The sequence below is a fragment of the Panthera pardus genome, unplaced genomic scaffold (assembly GCF_024362965.1).
Source record: "Panthera pardus isolate Hobbes unplaced genomic scaffold, ASM2436296v1 HiC_scaffold_11, whole genome shotgun sequence".
Classification (NCBI taxonomy): domain Eukaryota; kingdom Metazoa; phylum Chordata; class Mammalia; order Carnivora; family Felidae; genus Panthera; species Panthera pardus.
This window is the reverse complement of record NW_026526666.1, coordinates 79,196,952-79,217,221: the sequence shown is the minus strand read 5'-3', so window position 1 is coordinate 79,217,221 and position 20,270 is coordinate 79,196,952. Positions and strand designations below refer to the sequence as shown.

Sequence of the window (20,270 nt, the reverse complement as noted above, 5' to 3'; positions counted from 1 at the left end):
AGTCTCAGATGCCACGGAGAAATAATCAAAAATTATCTTTTGGATTTTGACACTAAAAGTATTTTAAGTGACGTGGTGAGTGCAGAAGCAGATTGACCGAATTCAGGGGTGAGCTCCGGATGAAAAAGCGGAGGCAGGTTCTTCCAAGGTCCCACAGATTGAACTCTGTAGCCACGCTTAAGTTGAGACTGTGACATCTTCCAGCGTAGGCAGGGTCTCTTTCGCATCTGTGGTCCCAGCGCCCAGCACACGGCCTGGAAGAGAGGGTGGCGTCAGTGAGTTCATTGACTAGGGACGGAGAAAGGCTTCACGGAGGCAGTCTCTTTGCAGCCGAGGCTCGAAGGATGAGGGTGATTGGGAGGAGAGGTGGGAGGCAGGGCCCCTGGGTGATGGGGTGCTCCGAGTGTGTGAGGGGGACCTGGGAATGAGGTGGGGTTTCTGTGATGTGCGTGTGGTTGTGTGCAAATGGGAGGAGGCTGTGTGTAGATTTGGAGAGACCTATTTGGGTAAAACACACAGGGCCAGAGCTGCTGCGGGGTGGGGGGGGATGTTTCCCCTGCTCCACCCCACTTACGCTGCTGCGCGATTCCGCGGCGCCTCTACCGGAGCCCTCCCGCCAGGCTGCATGGCGATGGGTGACCGCCAGGGGCCGCTGCCTCGGGTCCCCGGTGCTCCCGCCCCTCTCCATTGGCCTTTGTTGCCGTCGGAGCGCCCCGCTTGACTCGTTCCCGTCCGCCCCCTGGGCCTGGCGGTCGCGCCTGCGCACTGGCAGCTGGCCGGGCGCTCGCTGGGGGAGCTGCTGCAGGCTCCGCGGCGGCGGCGGCAACGGAGGCTGCGGGGGCAGCGGCGCGAGCGGCCGGGCTTGGGGGGGGTGCCGAGCCCGGCCCGGAAGCCCGAGCAGCTAGAGTGCTGGGTACCTAGGCCCCTCACTCTGGACTCCACAGTCTCCGGGCCGCCTGACCTCCACACGGGTATATGGGATGGAAGCGGGACCCTCGGGAGCAGGTAAGGGCCCCTGGGAGTGGGAGACGGTGAGTGTCCCCAAGGACCGAGGGAATTCCCGCGTGAAGAGCAGGATTTCCGAGTGAGGGGAGGTTTCCTGAGTGAGGAGAGGGGCTTTTATGGGATGGGGGGCCCAGTTTGAAGGTGGCTGTGTGCAGTTCCGGGGGAAACCTTGTGAAGGAAGCCCTGAGACGCGGGCCGTTTATCAAAGCCGTTTATCCCACTCCTAGAGGTGGGAAGTAATCAGGGAGAAGGGCCTGAATGCACGTAAGGACTCCGAGAGATCCTGGGAGGCCTAGGGAGAGGCCCGGCAGGTGGCAGGGGGCGGGCTCCAGGTGTCCAGGATAGGAGGGGGTCACACAGATGGGCCCAGTGCTGCTGCATGCCGGGGGCGGGGGCTCATCCAGGCTGGGCTGGGCTACTGTCTCTTGGGAGAAGGCGCCAGAGCTGGGCTATGAGCTCCGCCCCAGCCGGGCCTGACGCGGGGGCGAGGGTCAGGGGGCGGTGGGTGGGGATCCAGTCCCGGGATTCCCCCCGTTGAGTCTGGGGAGCTGGAGCGGAGGCGCCTGAGCATGCGCGAAGGTGGCAACTTGAAGGGGCTGCCCGAAGTGGTGGGGGCGTGGCTGCCCGAATCCCCCCACCCCCCACCCCGCCTGATTTGGCTTGGAAAAAGGAGCCCGCTGATGGGATGCATTCTCTAAGGTTAAGCTGGCAGAGTGCAAATGGAAATTATCCCCTTCCCCATCTTTGGGGCTCTTACACTTGATCTTGGAAACCCTCAGTCACAATTTGCCAAGAACGGGTTGAAGGAAACTGCCAAAGTGCCGCCTTATGTCACTGGGATGAGGAATGACTAGGACCAAGGCAATGTTCTGGCGGCGAGTCCTCCTTAGAAAAGGTGTTGGTTACTGAGGGACCAAGGCCGGGACCAGGTTTACCTGAAAGGGGTTGTCTGCCTGGTTTCCTCGTTTGTGGTCCAATAGTTTGTAGACATGGGATCTTTTAATCCAAAGGTTATGATTTTTCCATTGAAATGTCTCCTCAGGTGATAGCCTAATGTCTTTCTATATTTTGTGGCTTCTGTTCCCCACTGGGTATTTTTTCTTTTTCCTCTCTCTGCTCCCAAGAAACTGTCAAGGCCATGACATTAGACCCAAGGTTGCCAAGCTTGCCCTTTGTTTGGGGGAGGGGGAATCCCAGGTGGTAGCCTTAACTCCCTGGTATTTACAAGCAATCAGGAGGAAAGGAGATGAAAACAGGAGAAATTGGGGTAGGATTGCCTCAAGAAGACCAGAGTCTCCAGGATAGGCTGTGGGGTAGTGGGACTTGCTGTGTCCTAGGTCTTTTTACCCTTTGATCAGAGGAGCATTCTGGATCTGGGAATCCTTTAGGTCTTGTCTCACTACCTCCTTCTATTTGCTCTAGAGGTGGATATAGGATTTCTATTTAGGACATGAATTTCATTTCTGGTGGAAGAATCTCATTTATGCCAGATCTTAACTTCCTCAAGGAAATAGCTCCTACCAACGTACCCAAGTTATCCGTTTAGTGATCTGCAAGTACTTTGTGACCACTTTCCCCAAAACAAAAGCAACCTTGTAAAGGCTATGTAGGTAGGTCTTCAGGTAGAGTGCAGGGAGCAACTGACTTCAGAAAACTACTTCCTCCTTCCCTCTGGCTTCTTTCTCCATTCTAGGAACTCTCCTGGTTTTCTAGGCTGGAGACTATTTGCAGCAACCTGTGTACTAGAGTAGGAGGAGGTCACAGAGGTCCAGATGGATTGCTGGGAGCTGGCACTCATATCAAACTGCTCATGATTTCTCCTGATGAATTCCTAATGGACTCTGGGGTGATGAAGAAATGGACTTTTTTGTTTGTTACAAGAGATAAACTTCTAGGGAAGGGACTAGAGCCTGGTATCTGGAGTTGGCTGTAGCTTAGTGGGACAGGCTTTGCCTCTTCAAAAGGTGTATTTGGAATTCAGTCTGGAAGCTGTGAATGGCAGGAGCCTATAACTGCCTGCTTCCTAGGCCCAGACTTTTCTCTTGGAAGTTGGAGGACACAGTACACAAAACTAAAGGTATTGGTGCTGGCTTCACTGGACTTATGTCCCAGTGTGTTTTCTGTGCTCAGGTGTGTTCCACTCACATATACTGGATTGGAAGCTCCAGGAGGGTAGAGGTAATGTCTGATTTATCTGTGGAAATAGTGAGTGTCTAGGCCCTGAAACGAAGTACACATTTAGTAATTGAATCACATTCCAGTGTGAACATAAATGGTTAAGCACATATATGGATATCTAATAAGTTGCGTATATTCATGTGTGGACAAATTCTTTTTCGGAGAGATTGGCCTCTTAATCTTTGCTTACTGGATGGCTACCCCAGCCTTGAGTTTGTGTTTTGAATAGGCAGTCTGGCTCCTTAGGAGGTATGTGGGCCTCAGAACTACAGGGAAGGAATCTCTGAGCCAGACCTTTCAGCTCTGTTACTTTTCCTTCTCAGGGCTGGTTGGGATGGGGGAGGAGGAGTGTCCTTTTCATGGCCCCTCCCTCCTTGCTTTTGTCTGCAAGGAAGGGCCCCGCCCCTTTCCCCCAAGGCCCAAGCTTTGTCCTCTGTGCTGGGGCCCTCATCTGCATCACAAAGTGGCCGTCTGTCCCTGTCTGGGTTTGAAGGGAAGTGTCTCCCTTTCTCAGACTAAAAGCTGGGGGCAGGGTGGGGTAAGGGGAGGACTTTGTACAGCTCTAAGGCTTGCAGGGGGATGGGATGGGAGAGAGGTTCTCCCTTTTGCCTTCCCTAGTTTGGGGATGAAAGGGAAGGTGGGGGTTCTCCTGTTTTCCTAAAGCTTCCTTGGAGTGGAGGGTGCCTAAGGCTGAATTTGGTGTGTAGTCCTATTTCTGGGGAAGAGAAGCCTTTGAGGCTAGAGTGTCTGTCCCATCCCCCATTATTTCTACCCAGCCCCCAACTCTAGGGTATGTCTTTTTCCCAAGACTCCACAAATGATTATTCAGCCTGGGAGGCTAAGGAGATGAATGGAACATGAAAACTTGGGGAGGGGAAGGGTGTCTCTTACATCCACCAGGATGTTTATCTTGTTCAGGGTTTATAATTGTTTTTGAGCAGTTTGCAGGTGTTTTGTGTTTGTGTGCTATACATGCTTGTGTGTTCTTTGTGGTGTGTCTGAGGATCTGTTTGTTCATTCATTTATTGCCTGTATGTTGAACACCTATATGCTAGGAGGCAAGATACAGTCCTTGCTCTTGAATAATTCACAATCTAGGGTGGTGTGGGGTATGCATATAAAGGTAAACTGTCTAGGTGTAAGTGTGTGTTTAGGTGTGTATGACAGGAGTGTGTCTGCATCTATCTATTGCTTGTGTGCAATTTCTGTCCAGCTCTTTCTGGGATAGGCACCCAGGTGCTAGTTAGTAGTTAGGCTTTCACTTCCCCATATGGCTGAGTCCTTGAAGGCCTTTTTCCCCCAGGCTGAGCCTTCATTTTTCTGTCTGTGTTTCCCTGTCTGCAGAGTGGGGCTGGGCTTGACAGGTGGTCAGAAGGAGACACAGCAGCTTAGCCCTGGGAATCGTGCCCCTCCCGTGAATGGTTCTGACCTCTTCCTGACCCCTTAGCTGAGGATATGCCCCATCCCCCCAGCCTGGCCGACTGTGAAAGCAGAGCTCTGGTGTTGGGAGGTTCTGGGCTAGTTTATCCCTCTCTCCTCCCACCTGGGCTGGTCCTCTAATGGCAAGGACAATAGTAGCTATGGACAAAGGCTTCTCTTAGACAGCTTCCCTTATTACTCCCTTTCCCCTCAAGCTAGAAAATAAAACCAGGGGCAGCAACCTAGCTGGTGGGAAGAGAGGAAAAGCAGTGGGAGCTGGCCTTGCCCTAGCCTTTTCCCAAAGGGCCTGCTCTATCTTGAAATTGATCCCTTCTGCTACTGTCTGGGCCCTCTGTGTGGAAGGAGCTATGGCTGTGGAGAGCACCTTGTATTCTCCTTCCTGAAACAAGTATCTCATTATTCTCTAGCATGCTAATGGCCACCTCTCCTTCCCAAGTCCTCTACTGTAGCCTACTCTTGCCTCATTCTCCTGTGTTCTGCCAGTCTTCATTCCCTAGCTTTTTCTTTTGAACTTTTTTATTTATTGTCTCCCCAACTGCAGCCTTATTTCTTACTCACCTTCCCAACTCTAACCTATATGTTGCCCAGGCCCTAACTCCAGCCTTCCCCCCTTCCAAGATCAAGCCTCTTTCTGCTCTGACTTCCAATTGTGGCTCTTTGTCAGCTCCCTATTTCAGCCTGTCTCCTTTCTTTTGTCTCCAAACTCTGTTTTTTTAAAGCCTTTTCTGCTTTTTTGTCTCTCCAACCTCAGCCTTTCAGTGGCCTCAATCCTTTCTAAAACACTGTCTCCCCTCACATCTCCCTAGCCTGACCTTCTTTGGATCTTCCTCCCACCTACATTGCACAGGAGCATTAAGATGTTGCTGTTTCATGTTCAGGATGGTAATGAGTGAAGAGAGCATCTGGCTGGCAGAGAAGACAAGAATTCTTGGTCTACTAGATACCTGATGGAGCCAGGTGTCTTACTCTAAAATAAGGAAGAAAGTTTTATTATTGGGAGCCAGATTTAGCCTCTCTACTTGACATATAATAGGAACGTATTAAATATTCACATGAATTTAAGGTAGATGACAAAGATAATTTTCCTAACTGGAGAGAGGTTTTTAAAAAAATGAATATGGAGAGACACGTAGTGACCCAGTTGGTTAAGCGTTCAACTTCAGCTCAGGTCATGATCTAACACTTCATGAATTTGAGTCCTCCATTTGAGCAGTGTAGAGCCTGCTTCAGATCCTCTGTCTCCCTTTCTCTCTGCTCCTCCCTTGCTCTCTCTCTCTCTCTCTCTCAAAAATAAAGAAACATAAAAAAAAACCCAAAAAAACAAAACACATGGATTGACCGAGCCAGTGGAACCCTTCAGTTGGGTTGGGTAGGCAGGAAAGAAGCTTCCCCTATACTTTCCTGTTCCTCTTCTGGGAGGCTTTGTGCCTTCTTTGATCAGAATGGTAAGGAGATGCCAGACTCTACCCTCACCAGCCTCTTTGTCTTGTAGCTGCAGGCGCCTACCTGCCCCCCCTGCAGCAGGTGTTCCAGGCACCTCGCCGGCCTGGCATTGGCACTGTGGGGAAACCAATCAAGCTTCTGGCCAATTACTTTGAGGTGGATATACCTAAGATTGACGTCTACCACTACGAAGTGGATATCAAGCCGGATAAGTGTCCTCGCAGAGTCAACCGGTAAGTGATACACATCTAAGCCACCAAGTCCAGGAGTCTTTACTTTCCTGAGTCTCAGAATCTTGAGAGGATCCAGAGAAAACTGGTAGGGTATGATATCACCAGATTCAAGGAAGTTTTTGAGGAGGTTTAGGTAAGGTAAATGTTGAAAAATATCATTGAATTTGGCTCTGTGGAGATAACTGGTGCCTTTTGCAGAGCAGTTTTAGCAGATTAGTTGGGCTAGTAATCTATAGTCAGTTGAGGGATCAATGGAAGGTAATGTAGTAGGTATTGTGAGAGCAGATTGCCTTTTCTAGATAGCTTACAGTGAAGCATGTGGAGAGAGAATATGTTGGTTAGAGAGGATTTATAGAGGTCAAGTACAATGTGTTGCATGTTGCAGTGTTTGTTAAAATGAATGAATGAAAAGTTTTTAAGAATGAGACGTGGATATGCTTATAAACTGAGGAGAAGTTGTTGGAGAAAGAGGTTAAAGGTACAGGACAGAGAGGAGATGAATGAGTTTCCACTCATTGCTAAGTCAGGAGGACATTACAGGATACATAGTTGGAGGAATTAGCCTTAGAAGAAGCAATATTTCTTTACCAAATTAACTAATTTCATTATTGTTTGAAAACTACATATGTACAAAGTAAGAAAAAAGTTAAAATATTAAAAAAAGAATAGCAGTGAAAAATATCTCCTCTTATACTCTGGTCTCTAGTCCCTGAGTCCCTTTCCCTAGAGGCATTCATTGTTACCATTCTTGAGTATGTTTCCATATATTTTTGTATGCATATGCAAGCATGTATGTATATAGAACATTTTTTAAATGCACAAAATGTAGAACCCTATATGCCTTGTTCTGCACCTTTTTTCCACTGAACAGTATGTATCAGTACATGCATATCTGCCTTTTGCATAGCATCATAGATATTCCATTGAATGGATGTATTATAACTTATTTAATAAATCTGTTGAGGAACATTTAGGTTTAGCTTAAACTTTTGCTACAAAAGTGAAACTGTTGGATATTATTAAATATAGATACATTTTTTGCACTCAAATATGAATGTATCTATAGGATAAAGTTCTAAGAGTAGAATTGCTGGCATAATACTTGGAAAAATTTTGAGGGGTGCCTGGGTGGCTCAGTTGGTTAAGCGTCCGAGTTCAGGTCAGGTCATGATCTGGAGGTTTGGAGTTTGAGCCCCACATTGGGCTTTGGGCTGACCGCTTGGAGCCTGAAGCCTGCTTCGGATTCTGTATGTGTGTGTGTCTCTCTCTCCACCTCTGCTCTGCTCATGCTCTGTCTCTCTCTCAAAAATAAACATTAAAAAATTTTTTTGAGGAACACCTGGGTAGCTCAGTCGGTTAGCATTTGAGTCTTGATTTCAGCTCGGGTTGTGATCTTATGTTTTGTGGATTTGAGCCCCACGTTGGGCTCTGTGCTGACAGTGCAGAGCCTGCTTGGGATTCTTTCTCTCCCTGTCTCTGCTGCTGCCCCCTCCACCCCCATTAAATAAATAAACTTAAAAAAGAAAGAGAAATTTTGAGATATTACCAATTTTTGTTTTAGGGTAAGTTGTACCAATTTATACTCCCATCATCAAAGTATCAGAGTGCCCCTTCCCATAACTGCACCCATCCAGTATATTGGATTTTTTGACCTTTGGAATTATGATAAGTAGAAAATTATATCTTGGTCCAGTTTTATTTTCTAAAAAATTTTTAAAGTAATCGCTGTGCCCATTTTGGGGCTTGAACTCACAAACCTGAGATCAAGAGTTGCATGTTCTACTGACTGAGCCAGCCAGGTGCCCCAGTCTTGGTCTAATTTTAAATTGTGTTTCTTTAATGAGTGAAGTTGAACGTATTTTCATATTTTTAAAAATTATATATGGAAGGGAAATTTCAAATGTGAGAGGAAAAATAGGAAAAGAGGTGTGCATATGTACATATGTTTATATGTCTGGGAACTTGAAGGTATCCTTGCCTATTTTGTGCTATACTATTTAGTAATTAGAGGTGTTTTGTTTTGTTGTTGTTGTTTTTAATGTTTGTTAATTTTTGAGAGAGGGCACAAGCTGGAGAGGGGCAAAGAGAGAGGGAGACAGAAGATCTGAGGCAGGCTCTGCGCTGTCAGCACAGAGCCCCATGCTGGGCTTGAACCGATAAACTGTGAAATCATGACCTGAGCTGAAGTCCTGAGCAGGATAGGGACAGAGAAAGAGGGAGACACAGAATCTGAAGCAGGCCCCAGGCTCTGAGCTGTTGGTGCAGAGCCTGACACGGGACTCGAACTCACGAGCCGTGAGATCATGACCTGAGCTGAAGTCAGAGGCTTAACTGACTGAGCCACCCAGGTGCCCCTAGAGTTGCTTTTTGATTGGAGGTAGGAATGGGTTCTGGGGTTAGAGGGTAGAGGAGAAAGTTTGGCAGTCTGTAAGGAATGAAAGTGATTAGGGACATTAAAGAGATTGATCGGTAGCACTAAAGCCTAATTGGGATTGAAACCATGTGCTTATAGTTGCTTACAATGTACAATTTGAGTCTTTTTATCAGTAGTATTTAAGAGCTTTGGTTTAGAAAGTGAAGAGGTCAGATAGTTGGATGGATGGTATTTTGAAGGCTAGATGGGCACTCTGGGATCTTAGTGGCAGAGGACAGGAAGTGAAATCAAGAAAGAGATGATAATGAGGTGATAGTGGGGTGGTAGGACTAAGGGCTTCAGAGAGATGGACAAGATGGGGTTCTTCTTCCATAGTTTAGTCCTATTCTAATTCAGATCTCGTCCTCTTTACCTTTTTTGTTTTTTTTTAAATGTTTATTTTTTGAGAGAGACAAAGCATGAGTGTGGGAGGAGCAGAGAGAGAGGTAGTTGCAGAATCTGAAGCAGGCTCCAGACTTTGAGCAGTCAGCACAGAGCCTGACATGGGGCTTGACCTCACCAACTGTGAGATCATGACCTGAGCCGAAGTCGGACATTCAACCGACTGAGCCACCCAGGCGTCCCTCATCTACCTTTTATATGTCTCAGCTCAGGGATTGGAGCTATATGGATTCTATTCCTGATTCTAGATAGACCCTGGGAGTAATCCCCTTTCCCCTCTGCCTCCTTCTCTGCTCAGAAGGCACTCGTACCTACCTACTCTTTTAGATCCTTCAGAGTCTTGAGATCCTCTAGAGATCTGAGAACCAGAAGCATCCCTTGATAGCTTGTTAGAACTGTAGAATTTCAGGCTTTGCTCTAGACTTGAATTAGAATCTCCATTGTAATAAAATCTCCAGGTGATTCATATGAATGTTGATGTTTGAGAAGCACTGCTATAGAGTAGATGAGATTAGAGTAGCTGTTAGGAGGGGATGGACATTACCTGAACGTTGAATTACTTCCAAGAGCTTGAAGTAGTAGTCTCTCAGCTTCTACAGGCTGCTCCTATCCCCCACAGGGAAGTGGTGGAATACATGGTCCAGCATTTCAAGCCTCAGATCTTTGGTGATCGCAAACCTGTGTATGATGGGAAGAAGAACATTTACACTGTCACAGCACTGCCCATTGGCAATGAACGGGTAAGTTGGGAGTCAGACTAGACCTGTGTCAGGGATCTGGGGTGGGACAGAACTCGTTTAAGCCTATTAGAGTTTGGCAGTCTAGAAATCCTTTTCATCTTTTATGATGAGAAAGTGTGTATTAGGGTGAGGGATGGGTAGATGCTGATGTTTATTTAGCTTACTGTATGTCTGTCCCTACCCAAACAGACTGAGATTAGACTTAAAATAGACCTAAAGGACTTCTGCTAGGTGTGGTTGAGAGGGACAGAAGCACTGAACTAAGGTGGCTAGAGACTAAATGGCTGAATTTCCTCTGAAGTCTTCACTGTGAGCCCCTGTCGGTTTAAGGAGCAGATTCTTGGCAGATCTGTGTGGTTGGGGACAGTTGGGGCAACACCAGGAATGTTGGATTGTTGGAAAGCATTGACAATCCTTCACTCCTTTCTTTTGAAGGTTGACTTTGAGGTGACAATCCCTGGGGAAGGGAAGGATCGAATCTTCAAGGTTTCCATCAAGTGGCTGGCTATTGTTAGCTGGCGCATGCTCCATGAGGCCCTGGTTAGTGGCCAGATCCCTGTTCCCTTGGAGTCTGTGCAAGCCCTGGATGTGGCCATGAGGCACCTGGCATCCATGAGGTACTGGGTGTAGTTAGTATCTGGGCTAGTAGTGGTGGCAGAACTGCTATGTGGGGTTGGGGGGTAAAATGAGCACATACTAAGGTCCCACAGTATGCCTTTCAAATAAAACATGCTTTGAAGCCCTACCATATGCCAAGTGGTATGCATATACATTTAGGTGGTTTAAAGCCTTGGCCCTGTCCCTTTTAGATATCTTTGGACCTTCACCCCATCTGTCCCTGCAGGACAGAGAAAGGATAGAGACTTGCACAAGGTCAGTCATACAACTAGTAAAGGATCAGAGCTGGAATTAAAGCCCTGGTGTCCTGCCTTCCAGGCCAGGGCTCCTCCGTGCCCAGGATGCCTCACAGGGTGGGGGCCTGTGCCCGAGGGACCAGTTCTCTGCCTGTCCCTGCCAGGTACACCCCCGTGGGCCGCTCCTTCTTCTCACCGCCTGAGGGCTACTACCACCCGCTGGGGGGTGGGCGCGAGGTCTGGTTCGGCTTTCACCAGTCTGTGCGCCCTGCCATGTGGAAGATGATGCTCAACATTGACGGTGAGTGGGGAGAGCTATGGAGCCAGGGGCACCCTGAGTCCAGTGACCACACTCCCAGCCTCATCCCTCCCAGCTCTGCAACCACACTCCTAGTCTAATCCCTAAAGCCCTGGTACCCCTCCCCCATCCCGATACCCTATAATGAAGAGGGTGTAAAGAACAGTGCCTCCATTTATACTGAAAGACTGAACCTAAGTTGAGCTCTACCCACCCTGTCCCCACAGTCTCAGCCACTGCCTTCTATAAGGCGCAGCCAGTGATTGAGTTCATGTGTGAGGTGCTGGACATCAGGAACATAGATGAGCAGCCCAAACCCCTCACGGACTCTCAGCGTGTACGCTTCACCAAGGAGATCAAAGGTGAGGACCCAACCAGGTGGGGAAGGGAAACGGCACTACTTTCTCTTTAGTCCTAAAAGGAAATCCCCTTGGGATATGTTCAGGGGAGAGGCCAAGCCTGGTTGCATGAACAGCCTTTTCCAACCTTGACTGGCAGTGTGTGTATCCCAGGTCTGAAGGTGGAAGTGACCCACTGTGGACAGATGAAGAGGAAATACCGTGTGTGTAATGTTACCCGCCGCCCTGCCAGCCATCAGACGTGAGTTGACAGGCTGCTAAGCCATACCATTAGTGGAAGAGAGCTGATATTTCAGCATACTCCTTTCACTTCCTGTGCCCTCCCCCATTGGTCCTGAGGATGAGCCCTGTTTTTCAAGATAAACTTTGGTATCCCTCCTCCAACCTTCCCAGATCCTTGATACTCTCCTTACCATTTTTACCTTCTTGGTCTCCACCTCTCCTCCTTGGTCCTTTATTATGGAGCAGGAGTCTTCCCCTGACTGCTGTCTCAGTTCTGTTCTTTCTCAACTTACTCTTCCACCTGAAAGAGAAAGCTAGGCTCCTGGGCTCATTCCATCTACCTTCTTGACCTTAGACTACTGGTCTGTGAGTGCCTATTGGATACTGGGCTTTATGCTCAGCACTAGAAATGCAAATGAGTCAGATATGGTCTTGACTGTTGTGGAACTTGCCTCTCAAATCTTTGGCTTTACTCTGGGAGCCCTGTATTGCCTGCTTTCCCACGAGTGGCAATGCTCAAAGAGTCTGGATAGGGATGAAGCCAAGGCTGGGACTTCCCATGGTTGTAAGTCTAAAGAGGTGGGATTAAATGCTGGGCCCTGACACCTTCTTCCCTTCGCCCAAACAGGTTTCCCTTGCAGTTGGAGAGTGGACAGACTGTGGAGTGCACAGTGGCACAGTATTTCAAGCAGAAATATAACCTTCAGCTCAAGTATCCCCACCTGCCCTGCCTGCAAGTTGGCCAGGAACAAAAGCATACCTACCTGCCCCTAGAGGTGAGGCTGCCAAGTAATGGCTGGGCTGGAGAACAAGCATTGTACCTGTGCACTAATCATAAGAGTTCTGTTCTTCCATTCGTAGTCTCTTACTCTCATTTTGAAGTTAGGAAAATTGACATTCTGAGAGGCATGAGGTCATTCTGTGAAATGTAGGCCCCATTCTTACCTGCTACGTTCTTTCATTATCCCTCATCCTGCTCTCATGTTCTTTCAGGACTGCCAGGCAGAGGTAAAAGCTGTGTTTACTATTTAATAAATAATTAGTTCATTCAGGACAGATATTTCAGATACCCACATTCATGTCCTTTTAATTTCTCTTACCCTGTCTGGAGCTGGGGATCCTAAATGACCTAGAGATGTAAGTATACCTTATTTTGCAGAAAATGGAGATAGGTATTACCTATAATGTGAATTCTATTCATGTTATCAATGTGATGATCAATGTGTCCTTTTGAAAAAGTTTTAGTCCCAAGATTGATCGTATTTTTATGCTTCAGACCTTTGAAATCCTGCAATTAAAGAATAGTAATGCTATTTAAGCCATAGAATACAAATGCAGAGTCATTGGGCTATATTTGATTTGGTATACACACACTAGCCAAAATGTCTTTGGAGAAATTATTGCTGACTACTTCATTGTTTAGTCTAGTGCTACCCAAAATGTGGTCTGTAGACCAATAGCATAGATATTACCTGGGTAGGAGCTTGTTTGAAATGCAGAATCTTAGGTTCCACCTAGAACTATTGAATCAAAATCTGTCTTAACAGAATCCAAAGAGGACTCATGAACGTTAAAATTGGAGAAGCACTAACCTAGAATGACATCTTACTCTGTTCCCATAGCAGGAGTCAGATAGCTGGGACCAAAGCTCAAGCCTTCTGTGAGCTTCTAGGATTAAAAAAAAAAAAAATTTTTTTATGTTGATTTCATTTTTGAGAGACAGAGAGAGACAGAGTGCAAATGAGGGAAGGGCAGAGAGAGAGGGAGACACAATTCAGAGAAGGCCGCAAGCTCTGAGCTGTCAGCACAGAGCCTGATGCAGGGCTCAAAGCCGTGAACTGCAAGATCATGACCTGAGCCAAAGTCAGATGCTTAACTGACTGAACCACCCAGGAGCCCCTAGGATTTTAGAACTAGCCAGAGGGAATTAGGCTGAGAAGCGATGAGATCCCAAAACCCAAGAACTCTGACTTTAGTTAATAGCTGGTGATACATGGAAAGTGAGAGGAAGGCAGTATGTTCTTTTGAGGTGTAAACAAGAGTCTTCAGGGACAATCCCAGCTTAGGCTATCTACTGTAAGCTAAATTATGTTAAATATATTGTCAGCAAATTAACATTACTTTTGTTGAAACATTAGTTTCCAAGGGGAATAATTTATATAATGTATATTTTTATTCTTGTTGTTTATTTAACAAATATTTATTGAGCTCCTACCGTGTGTCATATGCTCTTTTAGGTGCTGGGAATGTAGAGATTAACAAGACAGACAAGGTCCCTGCTGTCACGGAGCTTACGTTCTAGAAGGGGGAGATAGACAATAAATTGATAAATAAGATAGTTTCAGATGGTGGTAAGTGGTATAAGAATAATAAAACAGATTAAGGGGATATAGGTAAAGGAGGAGGGGGTTGGAGAGCCACTTTAGTTATTGTACTCAGGGAGGTCCTTTTGTAGGAGACATTTGAGTCCTAAACTATGAGACAGAACCAATCTCGTAATAACCTGAGGAAAGAACCTTTCAGGCAGGAGGTAAATAATAAGTACAAAGGTTCTAAAGCAGCAGGGAACTTGGATTTTTTGAGAAATAGAGAGAAGGCCATAGTGGCTGGCGTGTGGTATATGAGGGGAAAAGTAGTAGGGGATGATTTCAGAGAGAGGTACAGGGTCTTATCATGTAGGCTTTTATAGCCAGGTGGATTTTTTTAAGAATAACTTTATCGAAATATAATCCATATACCATAAAATTTACCCTCTTCAAATGTACAATTCAGTGGTTTTTAGTATATTCAGAGTCGTATAACCATCATCATTATCTGATTGTAAAACATTTTCATCATCCCCAGAAGAAAACCCATACCCATTAGCAGTCACTTACATTCCTACTCTCTACCAACCAGCCCCTAGTAACCACTAATCTATTTCTGTCTTTGTGCATTTGTCTATTATGGACATTTCATACGAATGGAATTATATGTGGCTTTCTTTTGACTGGCATATTCACTTAGCATAATGTCTTCAAGGTTCATTATACTGTAGCATGTGTCAGGATTTTCCTCCTTTTTAAGGCTGAATAATATTCTATGTATATACCACTTTTAAAAAAATGCCTTCATTCATTGATGGACACTTAGGTTGTTTCTACTTGTTTAGCTGTTATGAATAATGCTGCTATGATTATATGTGTACAGTATTCATTCTAGTCTCTGCTTTCACTTTTTTTGAGTATATACTCAGAAGTGGATTTACTGAATCATGGTAATTCTGTGTTTAATTTTTTGAGGAATCCCCATACTGTTTTCTACAGTGGCTGTACCATTTTACATTCCACCAGCAATGCACAAGAGTTTCAATTTCTCCACATCCTTGCTTTTAGTCTTTTCTTAGTGTTGATTCTGTAGCTGAAATCATCAATCAAGAATGCTACAACTTTAAGGTGCTTTTAAGAGAGCAACCTTGTAATTTTTGACAATTCTGGATTTTTATTAATTGAATTGACTAATTTGTGTATTCTTTGGGATATGGAATTTAAAGGCAGGTGACTTTGTTCTGCGTTTCCCTCTCATTGTTCAGCATGAAGTTTGGAAATTAGAAGGAAAACCAGCACTTACATAGTGTTGGCCCTGTGGGAACAAGTTATATATTTCATTTTGTCTGAATCCTCACAGCAACCCCCATAGATAGCTAATGCTTTCTCCCATGGCTGAAATTAAAGAAGCATAGTCTCAGAGTAGTTAAGAGACCTGCCCAAGGTAATATCACCTAGAAATGGCAAAGCTGGGCTTCAGATTCAAATCTTCCCAACCTGCTGGCTCTCTCTACTCTCCAAAAAGGCTTCCTGTTCATGGCATCCTGAATATAGTATATTGGGGAATGGAAGTCTTTCACATTGCTAGAAAGTCTTTTCTGATCTCCACTGTGTTCTCTTGGGCCCCAAACAGAGGAACACATGACAGGATATTCCTCACACCAACAGAGGATGCTGTCAGCCAACTGAGACAGTGGTTTCTGTAGTCCAGGGCTCAGTGATCATCTGTAGGCTGGGGCTCAAGCATTAAGAATCATTTCTAGTTTTCCTGGTGAGTTGCAGGGGAGCAACTGACTGCTTGTCACCATTGGAGAGCTGTCTATTACCTTAAGAATCCAGTTTGTGTACATTGAGTTTTTTAGTATGCAGAAGAGCTGTTTACTGGGTCATTTGGTAAATAATAATTTATGCTAGAGTTTACTGAGTGTTTACTGTGTTCCAGAATTATACTCAGTCCTTTAAGTGCTTTATTTTATTTAGTCTCCAAACAGCCCTATGAGTTTGTTTCTGTTCTCCCCAATTAACATGAGACCTGGGCCCAGATCTGGCTCTGGATCCCAACCTCTTAATGACAAAGTGGCTATATTGCCTTTGTATTGCAAGTGGATATTTTCTAACTTACCTATCTCTGCACAGGGGATTTTGCAGTCCCGTTCCCAGGGCTGACAGCCAAGGTCTCTTCCCTTATTGTGGGGCTCTGGGTACAGGGTGGACTGTACTCAAGCCAGAGCTACCTGTCCTTCTCGTTTCCTCAGGTCTGTAACATTGTGGCTGGGCAGCGCTGCATTAAGAAGTTGACCGACAACCAGACTTCGACCATGATAAAGGCTACAGCTAGGTCGGCCCCAGACAGACAGGAGGAGATTAGCCGCCTGGTCAGTAGGGCTGCAGAGAAATGTATGCTTGGTTGCTCAGTCATTGGGGCCCCTGGTAGCATAGATGCTTTTCTGCCTTGGCAGGATCCTCAGGAGAACACAAGTCTGGATTTCTTGCCTGGGATTCCATAGGACTGCTCTTGTTTCTTGACCCTGTAGCTACTTGGCTTCCTATTTCTTTTTCCCTCCTGTATTACTTCCCTGTGTTATCCACTCCCACTTACTTCATTTTCCACTTTCCCCCCTTTTTTAGGGCTATTACTTGCCAGCCCCAGCTGCTCTTCAGGGCTTTCTCCTTGGGACCCAGAGGGTGAGCAGTATTGCCAAGCTGCTGCTCCCCTGAGATCCCCTTCTTTTGTCTTACAGATGAAGAATGCCAGCTACAATCTAGATCCCTACATCCAGGAATTTGGGATCAAAGTGAAGGATGACATGACGGAGGTGACAGGGCGAGTGCTGCCGGCGCCCATCTTGCAGTACGGCGGCCGGGTGAGCAGGGTCAGGGCCAGACAACATCTCTGGGGCATATGGTGGGGGGAGTTGGGTTATGTTTCCAGGGGCTTTTGTTCCCCTACTCACCTGGCTCTACTGAGGCTCACCTGGACGCCCCCTCTGCCTATCCCCAGAACCGGGCCATTGCCACACCTAATCAGGGTGTCTGGGACATGCGGGGAAAACAGTTCTACAATGGGATTGAGATCAAAGTCTGGGCCATCGCCTGCTTCGCACCCCAAAAGCAGTGTCGAGAAGAGGTGCTCAAGTAAGGAGGGTTGGGTGTATGGGTGGAAGGGTGGGAAGGACCTTAGAGCTGCCTACCTTCCCCTATCCACAAAGAGCCAAGATTTGTTCTGTAGTCTTCTTTCTGACTTTTGACCCTGCTTCCCTGTTCTTTCTGGCTCAAACTTTTACCTGCTCCTTTTCTGTCCATCTGTGGTCAGAAGTCTTGATGAGGAGCTGTATCTGTGTCAGAGATGATTTCAGGGCATGAATCTCCTGAGGGGGGCCTGAATTATTTTATTGTTATAATTATTAACATTGGTAGTAAATAATAGTAGTGATGACCATAGTGTTGTACCAGCACCATACCTAATTTTATGTTCTCTCATTTCATCTTCACAGTGAGTAGGTGGTGGTATTTCCATTTTCAGGAAACTGAGGCTCAAAGAGTATCTTGTACAAGGTTTGCATATCAAGAAAGTGTCAGAGTTGGGATCAAATTAGATCTGAGGTTTCTAAGTTTCTATTCCTCATTGGAAACAAAAGGTTCTCTGAGCTATTCTCTCCTATGCATACAATTTTTTCATTCAAGTCCAAGTGACCTGAATTAGATGAACATGAGTTGTAAGGGCCTCTTAGCTACCTGTGGCTGAGAGACTAGGAATAGATGACAGCAATGAAGAAAATGATACAGCCAAATGGTTTAAAGGAACATTTTAGGGGAGTAATGGTCTTGGGTGAATGAATAAATAGTAAAGAAGTAACTGACTTTTCCCTGCAGTCTTATTATAATAATTATTATTTTTTTAATGTTTTATTATTTATTTTTGAGAGTGAGAGGGACAGAACACAAGTGGGGAAGGGAAAGAGAGAGAGAGGGAGACACAGAATTCAAAGCTTTCTGAACTGTCAGCACAGAGCCTGATGTGGGGCTTGAACTCACCAACTGTGAGATCATGACCTGAGCCGAAGTTGGACTCTTAACCGACTGAGCCACCCAGGCACTCCCCCTGCAGTCTTATTATTAATGAGGTATTTCAAATACCACAAAATTAACCCATTTAAAGTGTACAGTTGATTAGTGCCTGCATTCTTTTGAAGCAGTGGCTTCTTTTCACTCTGCGTCCAGAATAGGGTCAGTGCACTCCTAGGCTGAGGAAGAGCTGGTGGAGCTGACCACTTTCATTATTGACAAGGATGTTAGAGCTTTGTGCCCTGGGAGGTTCAGCTGGCTTTGGGATTTTAATGAGAATCAGTTACAGTAGCACCTGATGAATGTGGGGACTCTGGCTGCCCTGCCTGTCCTTCTCCCCTCTGCTCTCAGATGCCGACTACTACCATCATACTTACAGTTTCTTTTAAATGAGTTCCTCTTGTCTCCTTTCCTGGGTTTTTGGGACTTTAGCACCATTTGGGTCAAGCCATTCCCAGCCTTGGCCTAACATTGGAGAGTTGGCCCACAGCAATATTGGAAAGGCTCCCAGCTCTCTGTCTTTGTGTCACCTTATTGGAAGATAAATTTTTTTGTGTGCTTCTCTCTTATTCCCATGTCCAGTTCGAGAAACAATCCATTGTTTTGGATATTTTGGGGTACAGAAACTAATAAACCTAGAATCTTGGAATTGGGAGTCAGTTCATCAGACATCCCATTCTCTCAGTATCCTCAGATGCAAGGGGTAAGAATATGGCTTGTATACCTGCATCAGTGGTACCTAGTTGGATGTTTGGTTCTAGGCTAAAGATTAAAATCTGGGAGTCTGAAGGTATGGCAGTGGATGAGATTGTCCAGGAAGAATGTAAATAGTGAACAGAAGCTAAAGACAGAACTCTGAGAATCTAGAAAGGAAATAGAGCAAAGTTCCTAACTGTGTATGAGGGATGGGATCCCCAGAGTACAGGAAAAGGCATCCTTTCTACTGAGACAGAGGGAGAAGAGGTGGCTGTGGAGGTGTATAAATTGGTAATTAGGGATGGATGAGGGTGTCCTAGGGTCAACCCTCAGCATTTTACTTCTGGCTAAAGAAGTCTTGTTACCTCAGCTATATCACTTTTAGGACAGGATTTCAAGACCTTCTCCATTCTAGACTTTTTTTTTTTTTTTTAATTTTTTTTTTAAACGTTTATTTATTTTTGAGAAAGAGAGAGACAGAGCATGAACAGGGGAGGAGCAGAGAGAGAGGGAGACACAGAATGTGAAACAGGCTCCAGGCTCTGAGCTGTCAGCACAGAGCCCGATGCAGGGCTTGAACTCACGGACCATGAGATCATGACCTGAGCCGAAGTCGGACGCTTAACCGACCAAGCCACCCAGGCGCCCCTCCATTCTAGACTTCTTTAAACACATCGTGGTCCCCAGCACAGGACACAGTATACCAAGTGTGATCTGGTGGTAGAGAGAAGATTGGGAATACCACTTTCTGTGAAGTAGAGACCCACTTATTAAATTTGACTTATTAAATTTGATGTTCCTTTATATCCTCAATCCTAGTTCCATTCCTGCCTTCTGATGTAGCCACTGTCATGAACTATCATGACCTTCCTATCTAATTTATATATTTTGTAAACCTATATATATATGCTTTTAAATTTTATATGATAGTATCATACTGTATTTATTTTGTGTGTGTGTTTACTAAATATGTTAAAAAATATTTTCTTACTATATAGACTTTTGAATCTATCGTATTGCTATTTGTATGGTATATAATGTCCCCTAAACAATTCCTTTTATTGTCTACTTGTATATTGCTTTTAATCTGAATATAGGATTTTCACAAGTTAAATTTCCTGCTACCCATTTCAATTTGTTACTGTATTTATGTAGTTAGATTTTTTAAAATCTGCTACATATGTACCCTTTCTTCCTTTCGTAGGGCAAAGCCCTAAAGCCAAAGAAAAGAAGCTTGTTTAATTATTTGCTCTTAGGTCTCAAAGAATCAGTAGGGGAGGAGGGAATTCATTTTTACTGAGCACCTCCTGTGCTGTGATCACTGTTGGAGCTTCTTTTAATATGAGCAGAAGCCTTTCTCTTGGGCATTTGCCTATTGCTATGGACTTAGTGCACAGGAATCAATTGCTGATTGGGACAAGGTGGAGACTCAATTCCCACAGATTCTTTCTCTGGGCTCCCTTGGCTCTCTGTTTGCACCATTAAATACTTAGCAAGCTTGGTTTTGTCCTACTCAACTACAAATGTGTTTTTTACACTGGCTGTGATCATATCTCATTTATCTCAGAATCTCTCAGTGGTTATCATAGTGCTAGGTACCTAAGATGGAGGCATTT

The 20,270-nt window shown here is 45.5% G+C and overlaps 1 protein-coding gene across 5 annotated transcripts in view; it reads left to right on the top strand.

Annotated features, from left to right (window-relative positions):
* The first annotated feature begins 756 nt into the window (after window positions 1-756).
* The window catches only part of AGO1 (argonaute RISC component 1), a 37,240-nt gene continuing 17,726 nt past the window's right edge, over window positions 757-20,270 (top strand). The window contains exons 1-11 of one of the 5 annotated variants that reach the window (XM_019430124.2): window positions 757-1,005; window positions 6,116-6,299; window positions 9,734-9,854; window positions 10,290-10,471; window positions 10,873-11,009; window positions 11,234-11,368; window positions 11,519-11,606; window positions 12,216-12,363; window positions 16,149-16,268; window positions 16,635-16,766; window positions 16,895-17,028. In XM_019430124.2, the coding sequence (XP_019285669.1) occupies window positions 981-1,005; window positions 6,116-6,299; window positions 9,734-9,854; window positions 10,290-10,471; window positions 10,873-11,009; window positions 11,234-11,368; window positions 11,519-11,606; window positions 12,216-12,363; window positions 16,149-16,268; window positions 16,635-16,766; window positions 16,895-17,028 (1,406 nt within the window). In that variant the 5' untranslated portion in view covers window positions 757-980. Of the gene's footprint in view, window positions 1,006-6,115; window positions 6,300-9,733; window positions 9,855-10,289; window positions 10,472-10,790; window positions 11,010-11,233; window positions 11,369-11,518; window positions 11,607-12,215; window positions 12,364-16,148; window positions 16,269-16,634; window positions 16,767-16,894; window positions 17,029-20,270 lie in introns of those variants that run through there. The other 4 variants (XM_019430125.2, XM_019430126.2, XM_019430127.2 and 1 more) reach the window with 4 other exon arrangements.